The sequence below is a fragment of the Trichechus manatus genome, unplaced genomic scaffold, assembly GCF_000243295.1.
Source record: "Trichechus manatus latirostris isolate Lorelei unplaced genomic scaffold, TriManLat1.0 scaffold00031, whole genome shotgun sequence".
NCBI lineage: Eukaryota > Metazoa > Chordata > Mammalia > Sirenia > Trichechidae > Trichechus > Trichechus manatus.
The window spans coordinates 12,296,801-12,321,253 of record NW_004443967.1 but is presented as its reverse complement, the minus strand read 5'-3'; the positions used below and the strand labels follow the sequence as shown (position 1 = coordinate 12,321,253).

The following is a 24,453-nucleotide window of genomic DNA, read 5'->3' as shown; positions in this document are numbered from 1 at the left end:
TGTATGTGTGCTGTGTTGTCTGTGTATGCATGTGCACATGTTGCTGCATGTGTACTTATGCACGTTTATCCACACGTGTGTGCAGGCGCGTGCATGTGTGCATGTGTGTGCACATGTGCATGGGTTGCTCATCTCCCCCCAAAGGCGTACTTCACGAGGGCAGGGACCTGAGTCTGTTTTGTCTACTGCTCTGTCCTCAGGGCCTGGCACACAGAGGGACTCACTACACACGTGTGGAATGAATGAACTTGTGAAGCCTCACACCATCTGAGGGGTAGGTTTTCTTATCCCCATTTTACAGACGGCAAAACGGAAGGCTTGAGAAGCTAAGACCCTGGTTCAAAGCCTCACAACTAGGAAGCAGCAGAGCCAGACGCAAACCCAGAGCCTGTGCCCATGTCCCCGCATGGTCCTCTTGGAGTGACGTGGCTCCCTTAACAGCGGGGAGGTTTTGTGCGCTCCTTCCCCTTAAGCTCCTGACAGAGTATTGCCTTGCCGCGTTCCCGCGTTAGGCGCGTCTCTGCAGCGTGGTGGGGAGGGCGGGAACTGGGCCACCATCCAGATTTTACCTCCAGCTCTGCTCAACCTGCTCTGAAGTCCTGAGCTCCTGAGTCCCAGGTTCTCGTTTCCAAGAGGGAGGGACTGGCCACGAGCAGTGGGTCTCACATCCAAATCACCTGGAGGGCTGGTTAAAACAGATTCTGATTCCAGGGCCTGGGGTGGGCCCGAGAACGTGCATTTCTAATAAATTCCCCAGTGACGCCGATACTACTGGTCCAGGGACCACACTTTGAGAACCCTTGGCCAGAAGATGCCCGATGTCCCTCAGCCTGTGGTTACATGATGGCACGCTTGGTTCCAGCAGCCCGGAGCTGCACAGGGCAGTGAGTAAGAGCCAGTCTCTGGAATCTGACTGCTGGGTTTGGATCCTGCCTCTGACATGTCCCAGCTGTGTGACCCTGGGCAGATTATTTAACCTGTGTGAGCCTCAGCTTCCTCATCCGAAATTGGGGAAACTTTATCTCAGGGCACTGGTGGGAAGATTAAATGAGAGAATGCAGATAAAGCCCTGTACACATAGTAAGCACCCAGTAACAATGACCTGTCATCAACAGTGGTTAAGAGCTTGCCTGCCAACCAAAAGGTCAGCCGTTCAAATCCACCAGCAGCTCCTTGGGAACCCTATGGGGCAGTTCTGCTCTGTCCTATACGGTCGCTATGAGTCAGAATCGACTCGATAGCAACAGGCTGTTTGTTGGGTTATCATAAAGAGAAGGAGTGGTGCCGCTGTTAAGCACTCGGCTGCTAACCAAAAGGTCAGTGGTTTGAACCCACTAGTGGCTCCACAGGAGAACACGTGGCAGCCTGCTTCTGTAAAAATTTACAGCCTTGGAAACCCTATGGGGCAGTTCTACCCTGTCCTATAGGGTGGCCGTGAGTTGGAATCGACTCAGTGGCAATGGGTTTGGGGTTTTTTGGATATTATCAACAGTATCGTTGTCCGTAAGGCTACCCTGTAACAGTCACCCTTAACTGCTGAGATGGTGGGAAGCAGTGATCCATTAAGGAGAAGCTTTTTAACATGTAGCGAGAACGGTTCTTGTTAGTTGCCACGGAGTCAATCCTGAGTCATGGCGACCCCACGTGTGCAGAGTAGAACTAGGGTTTTCAATGGCTGTGCCCTTTCTGAAGCAGAGCTCCAGCACCGCCTTCAGAGTTGCCTCTGGGTGGGTTCGAACTGCCAACCTTTCTGCTAGTAGCTGAGAGCGTATTAACCATTTGTTCTACTCAGGGACTCCAGAGAGAACAGAACTACCAGCAATCTGCTTGCAACCTCTAGAGCCCTAATAGAAAGGGCAATTCAGAGTTCCACTAGTCACCAAATAGCTCTTTTTATTCTTTGAATTTTAGTTGCTTCCTCAATGCTGTATGACGACCATTCTGGGCTTATTTGAGGTCATGTCTACATCTCATCCACTTGGTAATGGAGCCATTTATCAAAGGGAAGTCCATCTGGCTTCCTGAAGCAGAGACTGTGCCTGCCTCAAGTTTCCTTCCTGCCCGCCCGAACCCTTTTAAAAATAGAATTCCTGTGTTCCCAGGAGACAGAGGTGACAAGAATTCTTCGCGACTCTTTCTGTAAATCGCAAATGCAGCCCGGGTCTGCAAATCAGGAAATCAGCCAGAAACCAAAGGTGCTGTAGACTCAACAACAAAACAATGTCTGCACACTGTTCCGCCTTTTTCTGACTAAGCGCCATTAAGCCGTGTGGGGAGTGCAGCAAACACACGAAAGCAAAAGAAAAAAAGAAAAAAAATAGGAGGGAACAAAACAAAGCAAGGCTCACAGTGGGCAGGTATCAAATTAGGTGCAAAGCGTTTACTTACCGGGCTTGCCTGTTTCTTTTGCAAGCAAAGAGCAAGAAGCAACAAAAAATGGAAGCAAAACAGATAATCAGGGCAGCTGTTAGGAAAGCAGAAGAAACATTTGCAACAACCTGAAATGCAGAAAGCGCAGACGTCTCTCTCTGTTCTGAATTCTGAATATTCGATACTCGAGCTTAATAAAACACAGGCTCTTTTAAAAGAACATTTGATGAGAATGCACCATGATGGCAGAACAGGATGTCACGTTGGCACAGGGCATTGGTGAAAGCCTCACGGAAGCCACAGAGCCGGGCTGGAGCCAGGAGGAGCTAGTGTTGCGGGGAGGGGGGGACTGGTTTTAACTTCAAAATGCAACTGAAGTCACTCTGGTCCTCAGTGTTAAGCTCTCTGGGCTGAGTGTCCCCTCCCCCCAGGGCTGCTGGTTAGGTGAGTGAGAACACAAGGGCAAGATGGAACCCAGATGAGACACATAACTGTGTTTCCACAGAGCCCTGGCCAGAAAGAAGGCCTGCCCACAGTGACAATGAGTCCCAGTCATGTCTTTGTCCCTTACTATCCTCTACAAGGACATGAGGACCTGAAAATCCGTGGTGGCCCTAATCAATGACCACTACAGATGAGAAAAGCTCTGGAAAAACAGAGGAGGAAAAGGATGGTGGGTGAGGATGGGGAATAGACACACAGGGAGGTACCACCCTGAGCGACAATGTTGCTCGCAGCTAGGGATGCTGGAGGGGGTCTCACGGAAGCACCCCAGAGAGTACTCAAAATGCCCAGAGCAGGAAAATGCTCAAAAGGGGGTGTGTTCACAGGTCTCCAAGAGCCGGACGGACCCTCAGACCAAACACACCCATTCTCCGGGATGCAGGGAGGAGTATGGGAGGGGAAGAAAGGATTAGGAGTGAGGGATGGGGTGGGCACGTGTGGCCACAATCCCTAAGTCGGGGCAGGAGGGAGGAAGGCAGATGGCCTTCTTGCGGGGGCTCAGCTGGATTCACATTCTATGCCCCTCTCATACCGTCTAGGATTGAAAATGTTGTTGGAACCACTCTCCCCACACATATTCTGTGAAGGAAGCATCAGCGCTGAATAATCTGTCACCACAGAGCAGGGCACTTATGCCAACTAGACAGATTCTCCCTCTCAGTTTCCAAGAGGGTACGTCTGCTACACATCTGCCAGCTGAGCAAGAGAAGATGGTGCTGGGCAGGCTTCTCTCAGGAGCAAAAGCCCACGCCCCTCCACTCTGCCTTCAACATTTGTCTAAACGTCACCACTAACAACAAAAATAAAAACATATGACTCTGAGATGTAGACGGATGTTTCCAGACGAATGCTGGCAGGTCTAATGGATGGTCTCACATCCCAAGACTCCAGGAGACCAAGAGGTTTTGCTCAATTTGCCAGACACTGCATATTAGAAGACATAAATCCTGCATCCTAAGCACTTTGATCAGCATTTTCAATTCCAAGAGATGTTTTAAAAATCTCATCCATATGTCTCCATAAATTCTTATACCACTGGAATAAAGACATTTCTTTTTGATAGCAAGCATGTGCCGTGAGGCTGAACCTCAGAAACACCCAAAGGGCCGCCTCTGTGAGTCCTGGGGTGAAATGGCCTTTATGACAATAAATCCAAACGCAAGCCCCTTCATTGAACGGAAAGTGTTCGATTGCGGGCCTCTTCACAGTCCCCAGGCTGCTCTTGTATGTATCTGGGGACAAGCGAGAAGTGTGCTATGACTCACAGATCCCAACGTTTGTGAGAGAGAGGCCATCTGCCAGCAGAGTGTCGAGCCTGGACACATAACTGCGCTCCCAGTGAGCTGGGATTCTACTCCACATTTTCTTAAGAGAAAAAGATTTTCTAAAAATGGATATTGTGAACCTAAGCAAATAAGTAAGAAAATAGATAAAAATAAAAATAAACCACAATCTCCCCCCTAGAGTCACGGCATCATCTTCTGAAGAGTGATCATTAGTGTAAAAATGTGCGCTTGAAATTTGTGCAAGGTCTTTTCTCATAATATATATCAAAAAGAGAGGGAAGACCTAGGTGTGTTGTAACTTATAAATTAAGGTTGCCTTTGGGGCCCTGGTGGTGCAGTGGTTAAGAGCTCAGCTGCTAACCAAAAGGTCAGCAGTTGGAATCCATCAGCTCCTCCTTGGAAACCCTATGGGGCAGTTCTACTCTGTCCTATAGGGTCACTATGAGTCAGAATCGACTCGACAGCAACAGGTCTGGTATTTTTTTTGGTTTTGGTTCTCAGCACTGTCATACTAGCTGCCAGGGATGCTATGTTAAGAAGGATTCTGAGGCACTGTCCAATCTCAGCGGGAAAGAGTGCTGTGGTCAATTAACAGTGTCTGCCATGGTGGTCACAGGAGGAAGGCGAGGGGCAGCTGGACTGCCACAGGCTCCGACGCCCTTGCCCTTGACCCTGTGGAAAGGCTGAACAGGGCATTTTGTCACTTGAGTCTAAACCAAGATTAGGATTTAGAGACTTGAATCCTGTTCTATGAGCAAACAATCAATCCCCCAAATCTCCTTCCCGGTGAGCCGGACAGTCCTCGGCTGGGCCAGATGGTGGCCTGTGGGTGACTGTGATGGCCTCCCCAGGCATGAGAGATCCTAGCGGGTGTTTCCAGGGCTCGGAGCCCAGGCTCTCTGTGCGGGGCAGAGCCACGATGAGAGGTGCTTTGAAGGACCTCAAGCTCTGAGGGGGGCCCTGAGAAGAACACGCTCAGTCACACCCTCCCCACATGCACACAGTCAAGAAACCCCAGGCAGGTCTGAGGTCTTGCGAGCCAGACACGTACCTATCATCTGAGCGATGGTCTTCTCGTACTCGGCCACTATTTTCCTGTAAGAGAAGTGAACACATGTTGGAAACGTGACAACAGAACCATTTTTATCTCACATGCGGGCCCGTGAGCTGGACAGCAAGCGTACACAGGACAGACCCGCACGCCTCGGGCCACCGCCAGGCTCAGGCCTCTTCCCGGTGCACGACTCTGAACACGCCACTCCCTGCGCAAAACCTCCAGTGTCTCCCTACTGCCCACTAAGAAAAAAACAACAATAACAACAAGGCCGAACCTTCACCTGATCATTGAAGCCTTCTGCAGTGTGGGCCCGAGCTCTCTCATCAACCTCACCTCCTTCCACGCCATCCTGTGAGCACAGTGGCTCAGCAAGAACTGATGGTTTCCTGTTTGTTCTGGGCTGTCTCACCTCCATGCGTTTGCTCATGCTGTGCATGTCCCCTCTCTATTTCCACCTGTCATAGTCTACCTGTTTCTCAAAGTTTAATTCAAATGTTACCTCCTCCAGGAAGTCTTCTGCGATTCCTCCTTGGAAGTCCATAGCACTTTATCTGCAACTCCTTCGTCTAAAGCATCTCATACACCTGGCCCCACAGTACATGAGTCTTACCTCCTCTACGAGAGTAGAAGATCCTCAAGGCCCAGAGGCTACTTCTCTCTCACCTGTGTGTGCTGTGTGTGCGTGTGGGGAGGGATAGGCCTGAAGTAGCAGCTCTTGGGTAGCATCAATAAACAGTAGCTGCACAAAAGCACTAAGATCATCTGCTTGTAAGACTGCCTCAAGGCTGCCCCTAGGTGAAAGGACTGAGAGGTGTGAAGAAACCCTCCCTCCAAAGTCAACCTTCTAGAGGGAACCTCTCAAAAAGACTCAGGGGTATCACCTAAACTATCCAATAATCACTCCCCACAAGGGAACCAAGAGCTGTCAGCCACCAGCAAATCCAGGACCCTGATTCCAGAAGACTCCAAAGACCCAGGAGGCCTGAGCTGAACAACTTACCTCATTTCCATCACTTCCCTCCTGCTTTCTTCATATTTATCTTTCCACTCTGCGACCTCTCTCTCCTTCGTTATGATCTAGTATCAGGGAGAAGAAAAGAATGGTTAGCCCTAAATGGGTGAATTCAGATCAGAGCCATTCACAGACAAGACAAGGAGAAACAGAATGCACGTGGAATTAAGACTCACTACACCAAGCTACGGTTACATTCAGACAACTTCCTCGAGCATGAGGAAGAAATACGTCCGATACCAGACTTCCACAGTGCCTGCTGGGGAGCAACCAAAATGCATATGCTTTTTCTTATAAATCAAACAGAGTCGGACAGGCCCGTTAAACAATGGTATCTGGGAAGACCAAAGCCAACCGTTTGCCACCCATCTCTGCCAGTAGTGTTCTGCGGAGAAAATTTGTCTCCAAAGGCCCTGACTTTGTGGGTTGTGGGCATATACATTTCTTATTTACATATGGCAGAAATGATCTTTCCCCACTGTGACCAGAGCTGGCCTTCTCCTAAGCCACATGGCCCCGTACCTCTGCCCTGGCGATCTGCAATGCAGAGTCCAAGTCGGGCTGTGGGTACAGAAGGCCTGGGGCTTTCTCCGCCTCAGAGGTCCCGATGCGGGAGTATAAGGCTGTTTTGGATATGGAGACATCTGTTGGGTGAGCAGCTTCTCTCTGTGGAATGGTTTTTAATTAAAAAAGTAAATAAAAAAGTTAACATTAATCATATGACAAAAGAAGACTGCATTCATTGCCTCATGAATGGGTCATGTGTATGGATTTGAAACAAAGAACACCAATAGTATGAGAAAATGCAAAGACTAATGGGTGGGAGATGCGAGATACAATCTATGGAAATCTATTGTTTTGCACCGGTGGGAGCAGACAAAGAGGCTAATGGTGGAAGCCCGGCAACCCCACGCCCTTGGAGTCAAGCACGTCTGGTGCCTGCTTATCGAGGCCATTTATCAGGCTCGAAGGCACTTAGGCATAACACATAAGAACCCAGGTAATCGTTCCACAGGCTCCACTTCGCAGATAAAAGCTTGATGGTGAACGATGTTGAATTCTACTCTATGTTTGCCTAGTTTTGAATAACAGCGGATTTGATAATTTTTGTAAGACTACTCACATTTCCATTTTGGGGGCATTTGTTTAGCTCCATTTGATAGCATGGGATTCACACAAGGCTTAAGGCCTACCATAGTTGTCAGTCAACCATCGTCACCTTCAACAAGCTAGAGTTTCTGGATTCCTTAAAGGTAATATAATATGGAGTTATGTTGTCACGAAGGCCGTTCCGTCAATGGGAAAACTAAACACCAGATCAATGACAATATCCACATTGGCTGGTTAAGACCCTCAACAAGTGGTATGATCCCATCCACCCAACTGGCACTGGTTTGACTGTTGTATAGCCTTCTGTAGAGGACACACACGACCCTCCTGGGAGCAGAGGAGCGGCCTCTGGTCCCCCTGCCCCCACCCACCCCTTCCCTTTGCACAAATGCTTGACAGTTTCTGACACAGTTGAAATGCGGTGTTAGGATTCTCGTCTACCAGCACAGCCGGCTTGTCAGTCAACTTCTACTGCAAAAGACACATCACGCCAACCACACTCGCAGTCCTATTCATTAACCTCATGGAGCTGTTATGGTTGCCAAGGCAAACCTCCACCCTGGTTCCTAGAGTCCAATGCCGCGTGAAGTAATGGTGGTCTAACAGGCAGAGTACGGCTGCTTCTTCCTCAGGGAATTTAGGAGAGTAAATTGAGCAGTGAACAGAACACCACTCTCCAGGGGAAAGAGAAGGATATTTGGGAAAGAATGAGGACACATGTTTTAGAGGGCAGCAGGAAAGATGAAAGAACCAACAGTAACTGCAGGTACCTGTGCAGAATGTTTCTCTTCAATCACAAGAACAGGCAAGCTCGCCCTAAGGTAGCACCAGGGAAAATGAACTTGGAAGGGAGAGCTTAGAAAACTCTAACGGAAGCTTAATGGATAGGACTGGAGGCTATTCGGTTAGGTCCAGTTAGTTGTACACATGCAAGATGAACTAAATGGTCTTGGTTGCCCTGGAAGTGAGCTGCTGTTGCTGTGACTTCACCACTCCTGCCTGGGCTAACCCTGGTGGGATCTGCAAGACCACCGCTGTTCAGAGAGGGGAGCACACAGCCCTGTCCATCCAGACCCTAGAGACACACACTCACGTGGTAAATGGAGCACCAGGACCTTCACAGGCTTGGGTCCTAACGAAGCCTCACTTTACAGGACATGTGACCACAGGACAACCTCAGCAGCCAGCAGGTTGACCTCTCAGGAGAAACAGTGCCACCTAACCACGGGGCAGAGCCTCATGCCTGTACGAGCTACTCTCTGCCGTTTAACATGGTTTTCAAGGTTCTGCTTGTTGGAGGGGAAACTTCCTAGAAAGTAACTGGAAAACTATGTGCCTACAGATCAAAACTCAACATTTGCATTTAAGGAGAAAGTTCACGAAAGTTCTTAAGAGGATTAAAAAACAAACCATTCCTATCACTCTTAATAAAGTAACATTTTGCTTAAAAAAAAAAAAAGTAGAATTTGAAAATGAAAAGGACATTAGATGCCATCTAACTCAGTCTAGTCCTTCTGAAGATGAAAAACTTGAGGATCTGAGAGATTTAGCCAAAAGGTTTCTCAGAATGAGATTCAATTCTGGCCCAAAACAAACCAACCCCCTGAAGCGCAAGAGAAAATGCATTTAATTAAAACTGACTTTATCAGACAAGGCAAAAACTACACAAGATCAACACGCAGGCATTACGATCTCCAAGGCAGGCATTACGATCTCCAAGCCGCCCAAAGTCCTTTGTAAAGTGAGGAAGGAAATAAAAAACTAAGTTAAATAATGAGCTTTCTAAGTAAATGCAAATGGCTACTACCATATACAATGATTCACAACCACCTTTCAGCTTAGCCACCTGGTGTTTTCAATAAAGGAACAGATGACTTCAGAATCCACTTGAATTACTGCCTGAGTATCTGTGTGTTAATGAAATTCATCACGCACACCCTGGTTTTTCCTTACAACTAAGACTTGTTTTTCACGGAAATTAATAGGTTTGTCTCTCGCTGATGTTTTAAGATTAGATTTAGATTAAGCTTTGTTTCTCTTACGTAACCCCCCTTGCTACTGTAAAGGGACCAAACAGCCACTAAAATCACAAATTAAAATGTGAAATGGCCACGACCCAGAAGAGCACAGGCCTTTGGAACCAACTTCCAACCCCTCAATCAGCTCCCTTAAATCCTGGTCCCTGAAAGAACCCCGGGGCCACCGTCACCGCTCTCAGATCTGCAGGGCTCAGGCCTGGGATCCTTTCCATCTTGCAGCCGTGGGCTGGGGGTCCAGTCACTCACCTGGGCTCGTGGTCCGCCTGTGGCAAAGGCCTCAGAAGGCACCACCACATGCTACCACAGGATCCTCGTCCCCAGGCGGTCAGAGGCCGACTCTGGGGGTGAGCAATTGCAGATCAGAGCCTGGGAGAGCGGACCCAGGGGAGCTACGCCGGGCTGAGGACTGGAGGAGTTGAGATTAGGTAGGGAGACTGCAGCAAAGTGGGCTGAGGCCATGAGTGTGGACCCAGGTGGGGAATCCGTGGGGTGTCTTGGCCCCATGGTGCCATGTTGGGCAGGAGAGTGGCCTTAACATGGTGCTGCCCTGTCCAAATCTGACAACGAGCAGTTCTCAAGCTCAGGAGGGGCAAATAAAGGAAGGCACCTAGTACCACTCCCTTATTCTTCACCCACAGAAGGCACCATCAACGGATCCCTCTTTCTCACTTTCCCAAGACACAGCCTCACAAAGCCTTCCCAGCACAGTCCTCCAGGCAATCATCATGGATTCTAGAAACTGGCAGGTAAGCTAAAACCCATGGGCCAGCCCTCTGTCAACTCCTTTTTAAGACTGTTCTCGTGACTTCACGTCTCCCTACTTTTCAGCCACTGTTACATGTTGGGAGACTGTAGTTTTGGGGGAGCCCTGGTGGCACAGTAGTTAAGAGCATGGCTGCTAACCAAAAGGTTGACAGTTCGAATCCACCAGCCGCTCCAGAAACCCTATGGGGCAGCTCTACTCTGTCCTATTGGAACTATAAGTTGGAATCGACTCGACAGTCACGGGTTTGGTTTTTTTTTTGTTTTGGTGGTTTTGGGACAGAGGGTGACAGAAGATGTAGCATATGATATCGAGGTTGCCCAGCCCTGACTACTTCTCTGTTCACCCAACACCCCTGCATCTGCCCAAGAAGTCAGGACTTCCGCAGGAATCAGACCCTGAAGACTGACAACACTTCTCCTTCCCATGCTGCCAGAGCTTACCATTCCTGATTCTTCTTCCCAAGATCCCCACATACATCCTGCAGTTTTTAAACTGGGTCCCTCTAATCCAGAAAGACCAACGGCTTTAAGGATTACAACCAGTATCTGTTACGGACACAAATGAAATCAGTCCCCTCATGCGTGGTACCCCCTGGAAGGCCATACAGACAGGACATTACAGAGTCCGCCTATCCTAGCTGAGTTTCGTGTTCAATCCAGGGCTGCTGCACCACTCGGCCAGGGGCCCCGGTCACATTTAGCCCCAGGAGAACCCGACAGAACTCAGTTCAACCAGAAGTGTGTGGAAGGAAAGTCATAATGAGGCTGCAGCCGGACACCTTAACTCCTCTGGGCTGTCCCTCCTGTAATGTTTTCTTACTAACGAGCCAGAGAAAACCAGCTGCAGTTCCTCAGAGGCTTCCCCACTCTCTATCAGTCTAAAGGGAAATGTTAAGTTGAACTGCTCTCGGGGAACAGCCAGCCAACCACCCCACACCATATTTCATGCAGATTCCACCCCTCAACCTGATTTTTTGTTCCAAGTGATTTCATTTTCGCATTACCAACAGTTTCAGCCCACACTGCCAAAAAAACTGGGCTGTCACCTGCAGCTGAAAGATACAGGCAGAAAAAGGGCGAACTGGAGGCCCAGCTGCTGTCTTTTCTTTCTACACATTAGCAGTGCCCAGCGCCGTGAGGTGCAATCAAGTGTCTACATGACCCAGAAACCCACAGGAACGAACCTAACTGGGTTCACGTGAATGCACCACCCTGGGGCTGGTCGGCTGCAGGAAGGTACGTCGACCTTCCAAGGGCCAAAGTCAGGGATACACTTTCTACAAAAAGTGGCACAAGTTATATCGTAGAGAAAAATGTGGTTATACTCCAGAACATCTCTACCTTCCACCCCTATATAACATTTCTTCCATAATGTACTTCTGAAATACATTAGGCTCAGTGGGTTTGTGTGACAATATTTCCTAAATCACAATCAGGACACACGGTCCGAGAACAGAATGTTACTGACAGAAGTCAGCTCACAATCAGTATGTGCCGACCGCCATCTCTGACACATTCTCAGGGGAAAGGAGTCAGGGACTCCCAGACACTCCAGAACACTCCCTACTCAGAAGTCAGAATACTTATCAGAACATGTTTGATCTGGCCCCAAGCGTCTCCTGGCCAGGAATACACTGTATTTCTAATGGCCAAACTTCAGCCAGTGCAATCTGTCTCTAAGTCGCTCCCCAAGGATATCAAGAAATCAATGTCATGGGGGAAAAGCCTCATTACTTAATGTTTTCTAAAAAATCTTTCATGGACGTTACACCCTTGGAGAAAGGCGGGCGAGGAAGCAGGTCTATGGCTTGGCAGCAAGGACATCACGGATGTGTATTTACATTCTTATCCCTGCCTGGGCCCCACCGCCCCCAGTCTGGACACCCACCAGTCACTGGGAGGTGTCCGGGAGGAAACCACATGTGGGGGCCTCTGCAGAACCACCAGCCGGCAGAGCCCCAGCTCCTATGCTAAGGAGAGAGGGGGGTCCAGCACGGCCCCTCTGCCTAAGTGAGATGAGCAAGACAAGGGCACTCATCCGGCAGTGCAGAGGGGTGGGCTCAGCCTCACAGGGCCACACCTCTGCCTGTCTGCAGTAACTCATTCACCTAGTTAAGAACAATCACCTCATACCTGGAAGCCCCCAGACAAAAACATGTCAGGGTGCCTCTCAGTATCAAACTCACCCGAAGTAGGGTTTGCAAACTACGGCCCGAGGGAACGACTACTGGAACACGCCACCTCCATTCACTCGTGTATTACCTCTGGCTGCCTTCCCACTGCAACACAGAAGCTGAGCAGCTGTCACAGAGATGGGCTGGCCCGCAAAGCCTAAAATATTTTCTATCTGGCCGTTTACAGAAAACAGTTCGCCGCCCTTTGCTCTAGAGCACCATCTAACAAGTTCACCAAAGGCCCACTGATGCTCTCAGCGAAGGTCTATATCACTTACTGTTCACTATTGATTAGGGCCCAGCCTCAGTAAAGCTAGATGTTAACTCACAGAAAATAGAAAAGCCGCAAATTATTTTTGTTCAGTAAAGGAGCAAATAAATTTCTGTAGAAAGAAAATTTTTTTAAACACAAAGGTTATGATTTTTTTATTCTGTTTAGCCAGTCTTAACCGGTTCCCCATCTAACTTTGCAATCTTTCTTTAGCTTTCTTTACCCCACTGATGAGATACATTCATTTTTTGTATTCTCCATTCAACCAGCGTTACCATTCTGCCAAACCAAAACCAAACTCATTGCCATCAAGTCAATTCTGACTGATGGCGACCCCATATATGTCAGTGTAGAAATGTGCTCCCTAGGGTTTTCAGCGGATGTGATCTTACAGAGGTAGGTAGCCAGGCCTTTCTTCTGAGGCACCTCTGGGTGGATTTGAACCACCAACCTTTCAGTTAGTAGCTGAGTGCTTCATGGTTTGCGCCACCCAGGGACTCCATTTAACCAGTCACCAGTTCCATATCTAATATTGCAATCCTATTCGAGGCTTCTTTATCCCATGGACTAGATACACGTTAGTTTCTCACAACCTCCATTCAAACAGTTTTACCATTCTGCCAGTTCCCACACTATAATAAGTTAAATGACTCTCAGCCACGTGCTCACTATGCATTTTTTGCAAGAGTTACGCTTTTAGCCTTTTGAAAAAATTCCACTCAGACAGAGCCTGGAGTTGCGCGCCTGACCTATGGTTAGCAAAGCAGCGCTCGGACCACGTGGCACACAGCATTCTGGAGAGCAGGTGAGGGCGGCACCCTGGTACCTTGGCGTCTTGGCGGCTGCGGGAAGCCAGGGCAATCTGCCTGGCCAGCTTCAGGGCTTCTATCCTCATGATGGCAAACTCTAACTCCTCCTGCTCATGATGGGGTATGAGCGAACCGTGGAGAAATGCAGCAACACAGGACGTGAATGTCTCCCACATCCAGGAATGAGAGACCACTTAAATGTGTCATGACAGGCACTTGGGAAAAACACACGCGCCAGGGTTCTTTCACAGTTAACACCTCAGCAGATCATGAAATAAGTGTTTAATTTCCTTTTTTCAATCACTCTTTTCGAATGTCTGTCGGGATGCATGATGTGGCCGAATAGGAGGTGAGTTTTAGAGTGAGATCCAAACGTTTACAGGGCTGTTGACTTTGATTTCTTTTCTTTCGTTCTCTTAATGTAAATTTGGCCAACACTCTCCCGATGAATCTGCAACTCTCAAACGACTGTTAACAATCTCCCTAGGTCTGCTCTGAACTTTCTAGTCTAGAGGATATCAAATTAAATTGTCAAATTTGAAGCACAGCGTAGATAATGGTTTTGGTGCCAGATGTAAGACCAAGTCCAGATGTTATCTCAATGGGAGTCTGAGATAGCCTCTCACACAGAAATAGCTTGGCTTGGTGGTGAGCTGATACCTTCAGTTTGGAGAATAAATCACAGAAACTGCTGCTGGGGCTACCAGGACTTCTGAAAAATGACCATTTGGGCCCAATTTCCAAACTGAAGTAGAAATGGTTTGTTCAATATGTAATCACACAATTTATGTAATTTCGGCGTCTTGGATAAAGAGCGCCGTGTATGGGTCTTGAGGGGAAGAGATTTCATTTGGAACTAGAAGTTCCTCATTCAATGCTGCCTCCTTTCCTTTGGGGCTCTGGGGGTTCATTCTCTACTGAGGTTTTGACAAACTCCCGAAAGTCACATGTGGGCTACAAACCTGAAGTTTCTGAGCAAATACTGGGGGGTTCTTTTCTGCTAAGTCGGGCTCCAGGTAGTCAAGCGCACCACAGAGAGAGGCTGGATGAGCCAGCCTGCTGAGCAGGGCATCAGCAGAAACAAAGGAGCCCTCCGGAGCTGTCTGAGGCCGGCAGACAGGAGCACACAGAGGAAAATAGAGGAGAGCAGAGAGCGATATTGATTCCAGGCAAGGACCATGCATCTAATTGCTGGACATTTCTGTCTTAAGGCTAAAGAGAGTATCAATCAGGTGCCAACACTTTCCTCTTCGCCTGGACTAATTACCACGTACCAGTAAAGGTTGAGATTGGCAGGTCCAACCCCCCTCCCCAAAAGCACAGCTATAGGTGCCCTCCCACCCCCACACCACCCACATTCTTTAACTGTAGCCAATCAGCAGGAGGAAATGTACCATTCGCTTATTTATTTGAAAATCTCAGGGGAGGGGGGAAGGCAAGCTAGTTGATGGATTTTCCAAACATAACTCATCAAGGAAAGACCTCCAAGTATAAATTTCAAAGTAAGTGAGGTTTTGTTTTCAGTAAAGGTCATTAAAAAAAAAAAAAGTAAGGACGATTTCAAATGAAAAGTGTCTCCTGGTAGATCAGAAAGACTTCAAAATCAGAAGGCAGCTTTGTAGCAGTTGAACCATGTACAAGTCCTTCATAGTGTTTGAGAGATCGTTTGCTTCATGTCTAGATCCTCTTTTTGCTCATTACTGTTTTTCTAGCTTCCAACCCATTGCCAGACACACAGTTAGTGTTCAATAAATAATTGATACATGAGACAAGTGAATGGTCTACTAATAAGGAAGAATAAAAGCAACACACCTATTCCTCACTTATCGACTATTTTGTTATCCAACATTTCACATTTATGACAGTAGTAAAAAATCTACTATCTGACTATTCTGCACATTAATGATGTGTATCTAGCAGTAACGAATGCTGAGGTGCAAGGCAAGAGTAACGCTGGCTGTGACCGTTACAGTTACGGGTCAGCTTGGCTGGGCCATGATTCTCAGTGGTTTGGCAGTTATGTAATAATGTAGTCATCTTTCATTTTGTGGTCTGATGTAGTAATCCTCCATTTTCACATAACACCAATTTTTGCATAACAATCTGGTCTTTGGAACCTAACCATGTCGATAAGGGAGGAGTGGGTGTATATTAAATCAATAGCTTCAAAGCCTACTGGGAATTGCTAGAAGGGAGATACAAGAAATAAAAATTAAATTCACCTAGAAGGATGGTCTGTTTTCAACATGTGGAAGAACTTTACAAGTGTATCATATGTTATAGGGAGATCACAGGTTTAAGCCCTCCTCTAACACAGAGGCCTGTGGATGGACACATGCAGTAGTGTGTGAAGGTGAGGGGGCTGAGGTCTTCAGGTCTGTGTATTTGTCCTGTAGGACTTCACTGGGGTTGGGAAGGGAGAGGTATAAATCCTAATCTGTATACATAAGAGCCAACGAGGGCAAGGGAGACCCTCGGTGAGATGGATAGGCACAATAGTCACAAGGATGGACTTGAACAGGTAGTGATGGTGAGGATGATGCAGGACTGGGCAACATTTCATCCTGCTGTACATAAGGTCACTATGAGAAGGAATTGACTCAACAGTAGCCATCTATCTGTCTATCTAGCTACAGAAAGGATTTATCATAACTGAAGCCCAAGAAAACCAACTGTTCCCCCAAAAGAAGGTGTACCCTGCCTACCATTCTCTGCCAAGCGTCAGTCTGCTGCCACTGCTGAGGCAGAGGCAGGGTACAGAGTGATAACTGCTCCAGAGCAGCAATCCAGCTAAGGGGCTGAAAGTGGAAAGCAAATAACCTTGAAGGCAAAGAAAGCACCAAGAAGACTAGTGAGAACTGCAAACGCACACTGGTGAGAGTGGAGAGCCTTTCTCTTGTCATTGTGGACTGTGGGCTCCTAGACTGGCTTCTGTGGTGTGGGGGATGGGATGGGGCCAAGAGAGTGCTGCTCGGAAGGCTGGGCCCTCTTGGTGATGGGAACCAGCTGACCCGGCCTCATCCCCAGTGATTTCAACCCCGTGGGGCCCTACTTACAATTTCAATCGGGTCAGAAGCGGTCCCCAAGGCCATGACCTCCAGCTCTTTCTGCGTGGACTTCTCTGGCACCTGCAAGTGTGGCTCTTGGTTGGGGGCCAGCCCTCGTGGGATGGGATGCTGGATTTTGGCCCCAGCATTCAAAAGGGCCTCAGTCTCCTCAAAACTTGATCTGGGGGAACAAAGGCCACCTTCAGAATCTTTGTGCTGGAAATCCCACTGAAATGAGCCAGGACGCCCTGGCTGCATCAATATCCCAAGAGGCCCTGGACTTCCAGGGCCACATTCCCAGAGGGCAATGGAGCAGGTCTTTGGTGGGTAAGGGGCCTCTAGACTTTGCACTGTGAGGGAGGAGCTGTCCAGTTTCAGCCCAGGGCTTGCTGACAAGGGAGGGTGGGGAGAACAGACACCACTGGCTAAGGGGCACAGACACCATGGCCAAAGGGGCACAGATGCCACTGGCTAAGGGGCGCAGACACCACTGGCTGGGAGGCACACACACCATGGGCTAAGGGGCACAGATGCCACTGGCTAAGGGGCACAGACACCACTGGCTAAGGGTCACAGACGCCATGGGCTAAGGGGCACCGATGCTATGGGCTAAGGGGCACAGATGCCACTGGCTGAGAGGTACAGACGCCATGGGCTAAGGGGCACAGACACCACTGGCTAAGGGGCACGGGCTCTGCAGCTAAGCAGACAATCAGTTGCTGGCTGTGTACCCTGAGGAAGTGACTGGGTACTGTGCTTCAGTTTCCTTTTCTGTAAGACGGAGACAACGTCCATTCCGTGAAGATGCAATGAGATGCTACACATAGAGAGCACTCTGTGACGCCTAATGGCAAGGTCATCATCATCATCATTTTCACTATCCTGGGCAGATTCTGGTCTTCACAGTCCCCCATAAGTTCTGTAAGTAAAAGCAAGAGCTCTCACTCCTGCAAGGGGCAGGGAGAAGAGGCCAAGAAGGTCCAAATCTAAGAGCGATGTCCCGCCCTTACCCAAGCAGGCGCCCCACAGCTTTGAAACTGAACTCTGAGGAATGCTAATATCGACATCTATACTAATGATCCATGTTGATTAGGCACTGCACGTGTGCCAGGCACTCGCACAATGCCTTCCAGACAGTATCTCAGCTCCCTCCTCCCGACAGCTCCATGAGACAGGTATCTGCAGTCCCATTGCACAGGTGAGGGATGCTCTGTACGACTGAAGGCCTCGCTCGTCTCCATCAAATCCCTATGGGGCTGGGCTTATGGGCACCTCGTCTTACAGGTAAGGAAACTGCAGCAGAGGGAGGTTTCATCACCTGCATCCCGTCGTATCAGGAAGGGATGAAGGTGGGATGCAGACTCTGAGTGTTTTGTCCCACTGGCTCCACACTGGAAAATTTACACAATACGTGGTGTGAATATTGGGGGTGAGGGGCGGGGGGATTCTGCCTTAGTGCAAAGGGTAGCCATAAACAAGACCACTGCATCTAGACTTCGGCACGTGGGGACCGTCAGAGAGCAGGGTGGGCTGCCTTAAAACACGCAACACAAATCAAGTCAGAACAACAATGTGAAGGTGACCCGAGGCTCTGGGGCCTCTGGCCTGGCTCATGAGCCTCTTACTACATAAGTCATACCCTGAACACGGCGTCGGGGAGTCCGACATCCGGACAGGAGACTTGATGGGGCTCTCCTGAGAAGCGTCAAACATCAGGTACAAAGCCTGCTTCTTCGGTGCGTCATCGTCATGCTGCAGAGACCCAAATCACATGTTATGGGTTGAATCGTGTCCCCCAAAAGACATGCTGAGGTCCTAACCCCTGGACCTGTGAACGTGACCCTGTCTGGAAATAGGGTTTTTCTTCCGTTACGTTAACAAGGTCATGTTGTTGGGTGGGTGCTAAACTCAGAGTTAAGTGAACACGGCCTCTGAGCACTGCCCCAAGAGGGCAGGGACAAGGCCCACGCTCTGTGCTTGGGTAGCTCTGATTTGACTGATGTGGTACCTGAGTCAGGTGCGTTTATGGGTATATTTTCTTGCCCCACCTTCAGGCCTGACTGACCACAAGCTGAGGTGCAGAAGCAGCAGCCCTAGCATCTATAAATGATACAAAGAAAGATAAAGAGAGGAGCAACGTGTCCCCACAAGCCCTCCCGGGCACCTCAGGCCCCTGAGGGCAGCGCTGAACAGCAGCAGGCCAAGAGGTCACGCTCAGGAAGAAGCTCCCTGCGGCAGCAGACAGGACGCCAGCAAAGACAGCTGACATCGTAACCATTTACAACGAAGAGGGGAGAATGAGACTGACTGCCCAGAGATAAGCTTCAGCTATACACAGAAAAAATTAATTTGTACAAAACACCTAATATTATCTCTTAAAAACCACCAAAAACTCCTTTTTTTTTCTTACAGCCCTTACAAGTTTTGCTTTCTCAGTGTAAGGAAGTAATTCTGCCAGGAAGTCTAACTGCATTCCATCCTCTTCTCCCTGAAAATGCTACCGGAAGTGGAATGAGCACAAGCCCCAAGCCCGTCCCTCTTTATTCCTGTGCACGCAGGATGCTGTGGCATAGACGGCCCTCGGCCCTCAAGTTGGGAGTCTGAGCTCCCAAAAATGCTTTGCACAGGGGAGGAGGCCGCTGCACTGTCAAAACCAAGGCAGGGTTGGGAAGCAAGTGCCCTGACTGGTTTGAGGCAGAAGAACTTACAGGTAAGGAGGTGCCGATTTTCTCCATATATTCGATTTCATAGGAGTTTCTGTAATCCAACTCTGCAAAGAAACAAATGGCGGGGTCAGTGCCAGAGGAAATCACGGGGAGATTTGGACCGGGAAGGGTGGGTCCTGGAACAAGGCTGTAAGCTTCTTGAGAACGGACTGCTGATACTGCCAACAGGGGAGGCTCAGCTCTTTTCACACGATCAGTAAACCTCTTGCTATAAATGGACTTCTGCCTTGAGCAGAGTCCCAAGGAAATCAAAGGGCATGAGCAGGCACAAGTTGGTGGACAAACATAAGTGTTTCCACAGAGTTTTCAGAGTGGAGAGTGTGTACATTTTGGGTGCTGGTTTTCTCTGCGACTCTCATGTGCAACATGTGGAATCCACCTACGTCCCTGATGACATTTGGGAACAAGACCCATGGTGGTCCCTCGCTGAGAATTTAGTCCATACTCTGAAGCAAGGAAAGACGAACCGATTTTGTCCCTCCAGTGTGGCTTATAGGAGAAGCTTCACAAGTTACCTGGAACATTTGCCAAAATCCTAGCAGGGCCCACACTGCTGGTCATAATCGAATTTTCAGATGCAAAGACCATTAAAAGGCCCATAGGTGGAGAAATGACCTATTGCAAATTGACTGCAAACTTTAGGCTGCCAAGAAAACTCCAGGCACTCTCACTGGAGACTAGAAACCCCACAGCCTGCCTTGGTTACCCAAACGATTCCACGTGGAAACCCCGGTGGGCCACACGACTCAACTCCCTCATCCAGTACATGGTTTCCGAGCGCCCTCTATGTGTCTGGCGCTGCGCTGGGCACAGCGGATATGGTGGTGACCAAGACCAAAGGGGACTCTGTCCTCGCTGAGGCCACCATCTGTAGCTACTGTAAGATGATTCTTAAAAAGAAAACCAAGACGTGACATGTGACTTGCTCAGAAGCCAGCTGTGTAAGAATATCGGTGGCAATCCATGAAGCCTAACGCATTTATTTTCTATATAAAAATAAGTACAAACGGCAGTTCTGGTTAAAACCCCTCTCTTTGTACATATTGTTGAAGGCATCATTTAAAAACATGATCCTTTAACATGAGCTTTAAAATGAAATATTTTCCAAAGACTTTCTCAAAACCCACTACGTGTGTGTGGTTGTGGCCAGATAAACTCAAGCACTAAAACACGTGGACACATTTTCAGGGGTCTCTGAATCTCCGCTATGAAGTAAATGCAAGCTTCTTGTAGGCATGGCCCACTCATGGGAATAAAGATGGATTTGTGGACTAATGGTCGAGAAGACTTCATGCTTCCTGAGGGCTGACACTGTGATTGTGTGTCGCTCGGAGAGAGCAAAGACAGGAGCACAGATCCCCCCAGTACCGGGACAGAGTTCAGAAGGAGGGTCTGTAACCCTCACGCAAACCGCCCAGGGTCTGACCCAACTTAAGACACAGAAGCATTAGTTTATGAAGACTTAATATCCTCCTCCTCTTAAAAATGAGAAGTAGGCAGGGGACAGTGATGACCAAGGTGATTTCCAGGTGATGTCCCTCTGTCTTATAGGGTCACTACATTTCAGAATTCATGGCATCCAACAACGTCAGCATCAGGGTAACCTCTGCTACTTTGAAGAAACATCTCATTGAACACGGTTTTCAAATCTCACTCATCTGCTTTACATTCTAAGCCTCAAAGTGTGGATGGTGAAGCTACATCCACTTTTAGCCCATTTTCATAGGCAGCAGAGAATAAGACCAGTTGTGCCAAGAAGCACATCATCTTCACATCCAAGGGGGAAGGCTGCTTAAGAAAGCATGTGGCTGCTTCAAGCTCAAAAGGGTCAAAGTTATTTGTAACGAGTACTGTCACTTCCAAGGGCTGCTTTTGGTAGTTATTTCATACCAGGGCACTGCACAGCAAGAGGGCGGGACTGCTGTTCCATTGAACTTTAACTGCTAGAGCTTTGCTGGTGGACCAGAAAGAGCCCTGCGTGGAAGGCAGGGGAAGCGGTAAGTTCAGACAGATCTGCATTCCCAGGATCAGGAAGGGCAGCTCACCCAACTTCTCCATGCCTATTTATGGATCTAGAAAATGGAGCTAAAAGTGCCTGCATTTTCGATAAAATGAAATAATGGGCTGGGAGGAAGGAAGTCATTGCTTGAGGGGCACTGAGCTTCTGTTTGGGGCAATGAGAAGTTCTGGAAATGGATGGTGGTGATAGCTTTGCAACATGGTGAATGTAATCAATGTCACTGAAGTGTATACTTAAAAATGGTTAAATGGCAAATCATATGTTACATATATTTTAACACAATAAAAAAAAATTTACTGAAATAATGCACAATAAAAGCCCTGCAACGTGTTATACAAAAGTAAGGTGTTGTGATGAGGTATATATTATTGCTCATTGATGGTACTTCTGGGACTTCTAACATATGTGATGAGGGAAAGAAGAGCAGGGAGCACAGCCCTCTGGTAGGCATGGCCCACTCATGGGAATAAAGATGGATTTGTGGACTAATGGTCGAGAAGACTTCATGCTTCCTGAGGGCTGACACTGTGATTGTGTGTCGCTCGGAGAGAGCAAAGACAGGAGCACAGATCCCCCCAGTGCCGGGACAGAGTTCAGAAGGAGGGTCTGTAACCCTCACGCAACTGTTCCCAACTTCCTTGCCATCTTCCTTCTAAAGGGCTGAAGTGTGACAGTGATGGCGTCCATCATCAAAGAGCCAAGGAGTGGGAGAAGGACACCAACCCTCTGACTGACGTAGGAAGGAGGGTCTGGTGTAGCTATGCGTTAAATAAAACAGAAAGCCTGGGTAACCATCAATGGACTATCCAGACGTGGGAACTGCAAACAACTTTTCTCTCCCAGGGTCTCTTGGACCAGAGCTGGGAGGGCTCAGAGGCTGGGCAGCCCAATGGTTCCCAATCTGTTCATCCCTAGAGGCTACATGGATTACATTTTCTCCCACAGCACCTTGTTTCAAAACATTACACCACAAAAGGGCATTTAACTAAGCCATCACTTGAAGAAAAATGTTTATAATCATCCATCAGAGTTCTTAATCAGTGGGAGGTGATCCATGCTACCAGAGTAGGTTGAGATAATTACAGCCCAAATGTGATATTTTAATTACCTGGGCATCTTCCTCTCTACTTCTACTCAAGTTTTTTGAAATATTAAAGACAACTTGAAGCTCTTCGTCGCTGCTCTTGTGGGCCCAGGGAGAGAAGTGCTGATTGAATTCAACAGTCTCATTTTACAGATGAGGAAAGGCGGACTGCCCGATGTCCACAGGAACAGCAGGGTGAGAAGAAGGTTGGCCTTTAGAGTTAGGCTGACCCGATTTTCATGGATTAGCCACACGACAATGGGCAAGTCCCCGCTCAAGGCCTGTTGCCTCCATCTTAACATGCGGAATTGGAGCAATCCTCTCTACAGAGCTGGAGGATGAAATGAAATAATGTATGGAAAACACTCCGCACAGCACCTAGCTCAAAATGAGCGTCCAGCCAATGGCAGCTCCTGCTTTACTATTATCTATAGAATCAACATCACAGTAAGTGTTCACACGGTAATTATTATTTCTAGCCCAACGTTTCATTTTTCTGTGGTCTGTGACTTCAGTGTACGAAAATCTCTGACCAGAGCTGCAGCCCTGGCCAGATTCATTCTGATGATGACATCAACACACCCGTGTGTGCCTCGTGCTGCTGGACTTGACCTCATCAAGGTAACAGAAAGGATGTTCTGATAAGAGGACTCTGTATCCAGCTTCACCTGGGTGCTGGAGGGAACCACAGCGTATCAGCGGGGGAGGGGGGCACCTCGGAAAACTGCAACTCTTCTGTAACCACACGGATGATGATCCGCCAGCCGTGATTACAGTAGTGACCTCCCAAATCATCACAATCGTTTTCTGAGGAGACAGGCTAAACAGAGCTTTGTTCCAAACGTATATATTTACCAGTTTGTTGGATTTTTGCAGAAAACGAACAGTTGCCAGACATGACAGAGAACTAGTGAGTTGTTTATTTTAGTATGATGTTGTTGTTGGGTGCCATGTAGTGAATTCCAACTCATAGTGACCTCATGTGACCAAGGAGAACTGCCCCACAGGGGTTTTTATTGTAGTTTTTAAATTTTATTTATTTTACTGTTGTTGTTGAGAAGATACACAGCGAAACGTACACCAATTTCTACAAGTACAATTCAGTGATATTGATTACATCCTTCAGGCTGTGCAACATTCTCATCTTCCTTTTCTGAATTGTTCCTCCTTCATTAACATAAACTGCCCCCTAAGGTTCCTATTTAACATTTTGAGTTGCTGTTGTCACTTTGATCCCATATAGATAGTTCTTAAAAGAGCATAATGCTCAAGGCAGATGTTTTTTACTAGCTCAGCTAAACTATTGTTTGGTTTTAAGAAGACTTCGGGGGATACTTTTGGTTTAAGGTTTAAAGATTATCTCAGGGCAATAGTTTCAGGGGTTTGTCCAGCCTCCATGGCTCCAGACAGTCTAGAGTCTATGAGAATTTGAAATTCTGTTCTGTATTTTTCCCATGTTGATCAGGCTTCTTCTGTAGACTCTGAACAAAACGTTCAGTAATGTTAGCCAGGCACCATCCATTTCTTCTGGTCTCATGGCAAAGGAGGCAGTTGTTCATGGAGGCAATTTGCCACACATTCCATATCCTCCTCCTACTTCTGACTCTCCTCCTTCCTCTGTTGCTCCAGACAAACAGAGACCAATTGTTGTGCCTTGGATGGCCACTTGCAAGGTTTTAAGACCCCAGGCACTACACAACAAACCAGGAGGGAGAACAGAAGCACTAAACATGTTATTAGGCCAATTAACTGGGATGTCCCATGAAACCATGATTCTAAACCTCCAAACCAAGGAACCAAATCCTACGAGGTATTTGGTTGTATATAAGCAGCTCAGCAGCTACTTTTTTTTGTTGTTGTCATTGTTGTAAATATGTCTATCACACAACTTTTGCCAACTTAACTTTTTACAGGTGTACAACTTATCGACAGCACTGACAACAATCGGCTGTGCAACCCTAATCTTTTTTTTTTTTTTTGGTGTTGCATTTTATTTTTATTTTTTGATTGTTATAATTAAATGAAGTTTACATTTCAAGGTAGTGTCCCATTCTGCGACAGCACACTCCTCCCCTCTGCCCCTGATTCCCCATGAACATTCAACCCACTCCTAACTCTCTCTGCCTTCCCATCTCACCTCTGGCCAGAAGCCGCCCCTTTGGTCTCTTGTATCTACTTG

General features: G+C 47.9%; 1 protein-coding gene across 4 annotated transcripts in view; it reads right to left on the bottom strand.

Moving 5' to 3' along the window:
* Positions 1–24,453, bottom strand: part of TACC2 (transforming acidic coiled-coil containing protein 2) — an 83,624-nt gene that overhangs the window by 5,838 nt on the left and 53,333 nt on the right. For 2 of the 4 annotated variants that reach the window (XM_004374911.2, XM_004374912.2), the window contains 7 exons: positions 19,153–19,214; positions 18,084–18,196; positions 16,454–16,625; positions 14,360–14,500; positions 6,752–6,895; positions 6,218–6,294; positions 5,212–5,255 (listed from right to left, as the gene is read on the bottom strand). In XM_004374911.2, the coding sequence (XP_004374968.1) occupies positions 5,212–5,255; positions 6,218–6,294; positions 6,752–6,895; positions 14,360–14,500; positions 16,454–16,625; positions 18,084–18,196; positions 19,153–19,214 (753 nt within the window). Of the gene's footprint in view, positions 1–5,211; positions 5,256–6,217; positions 6,295–6,751; positions 6,896–13,414; positions 13,505–14,359; positions 14,501–16,453; positions 16,626–18,083; positions 18,197–19,152; positions 19,215–24,453 lie in introns of all 4 variants that reach the window. The other 2 variants (XM_004374910.2, XM_012555130.1) reach the window with 2 other exon arrangements.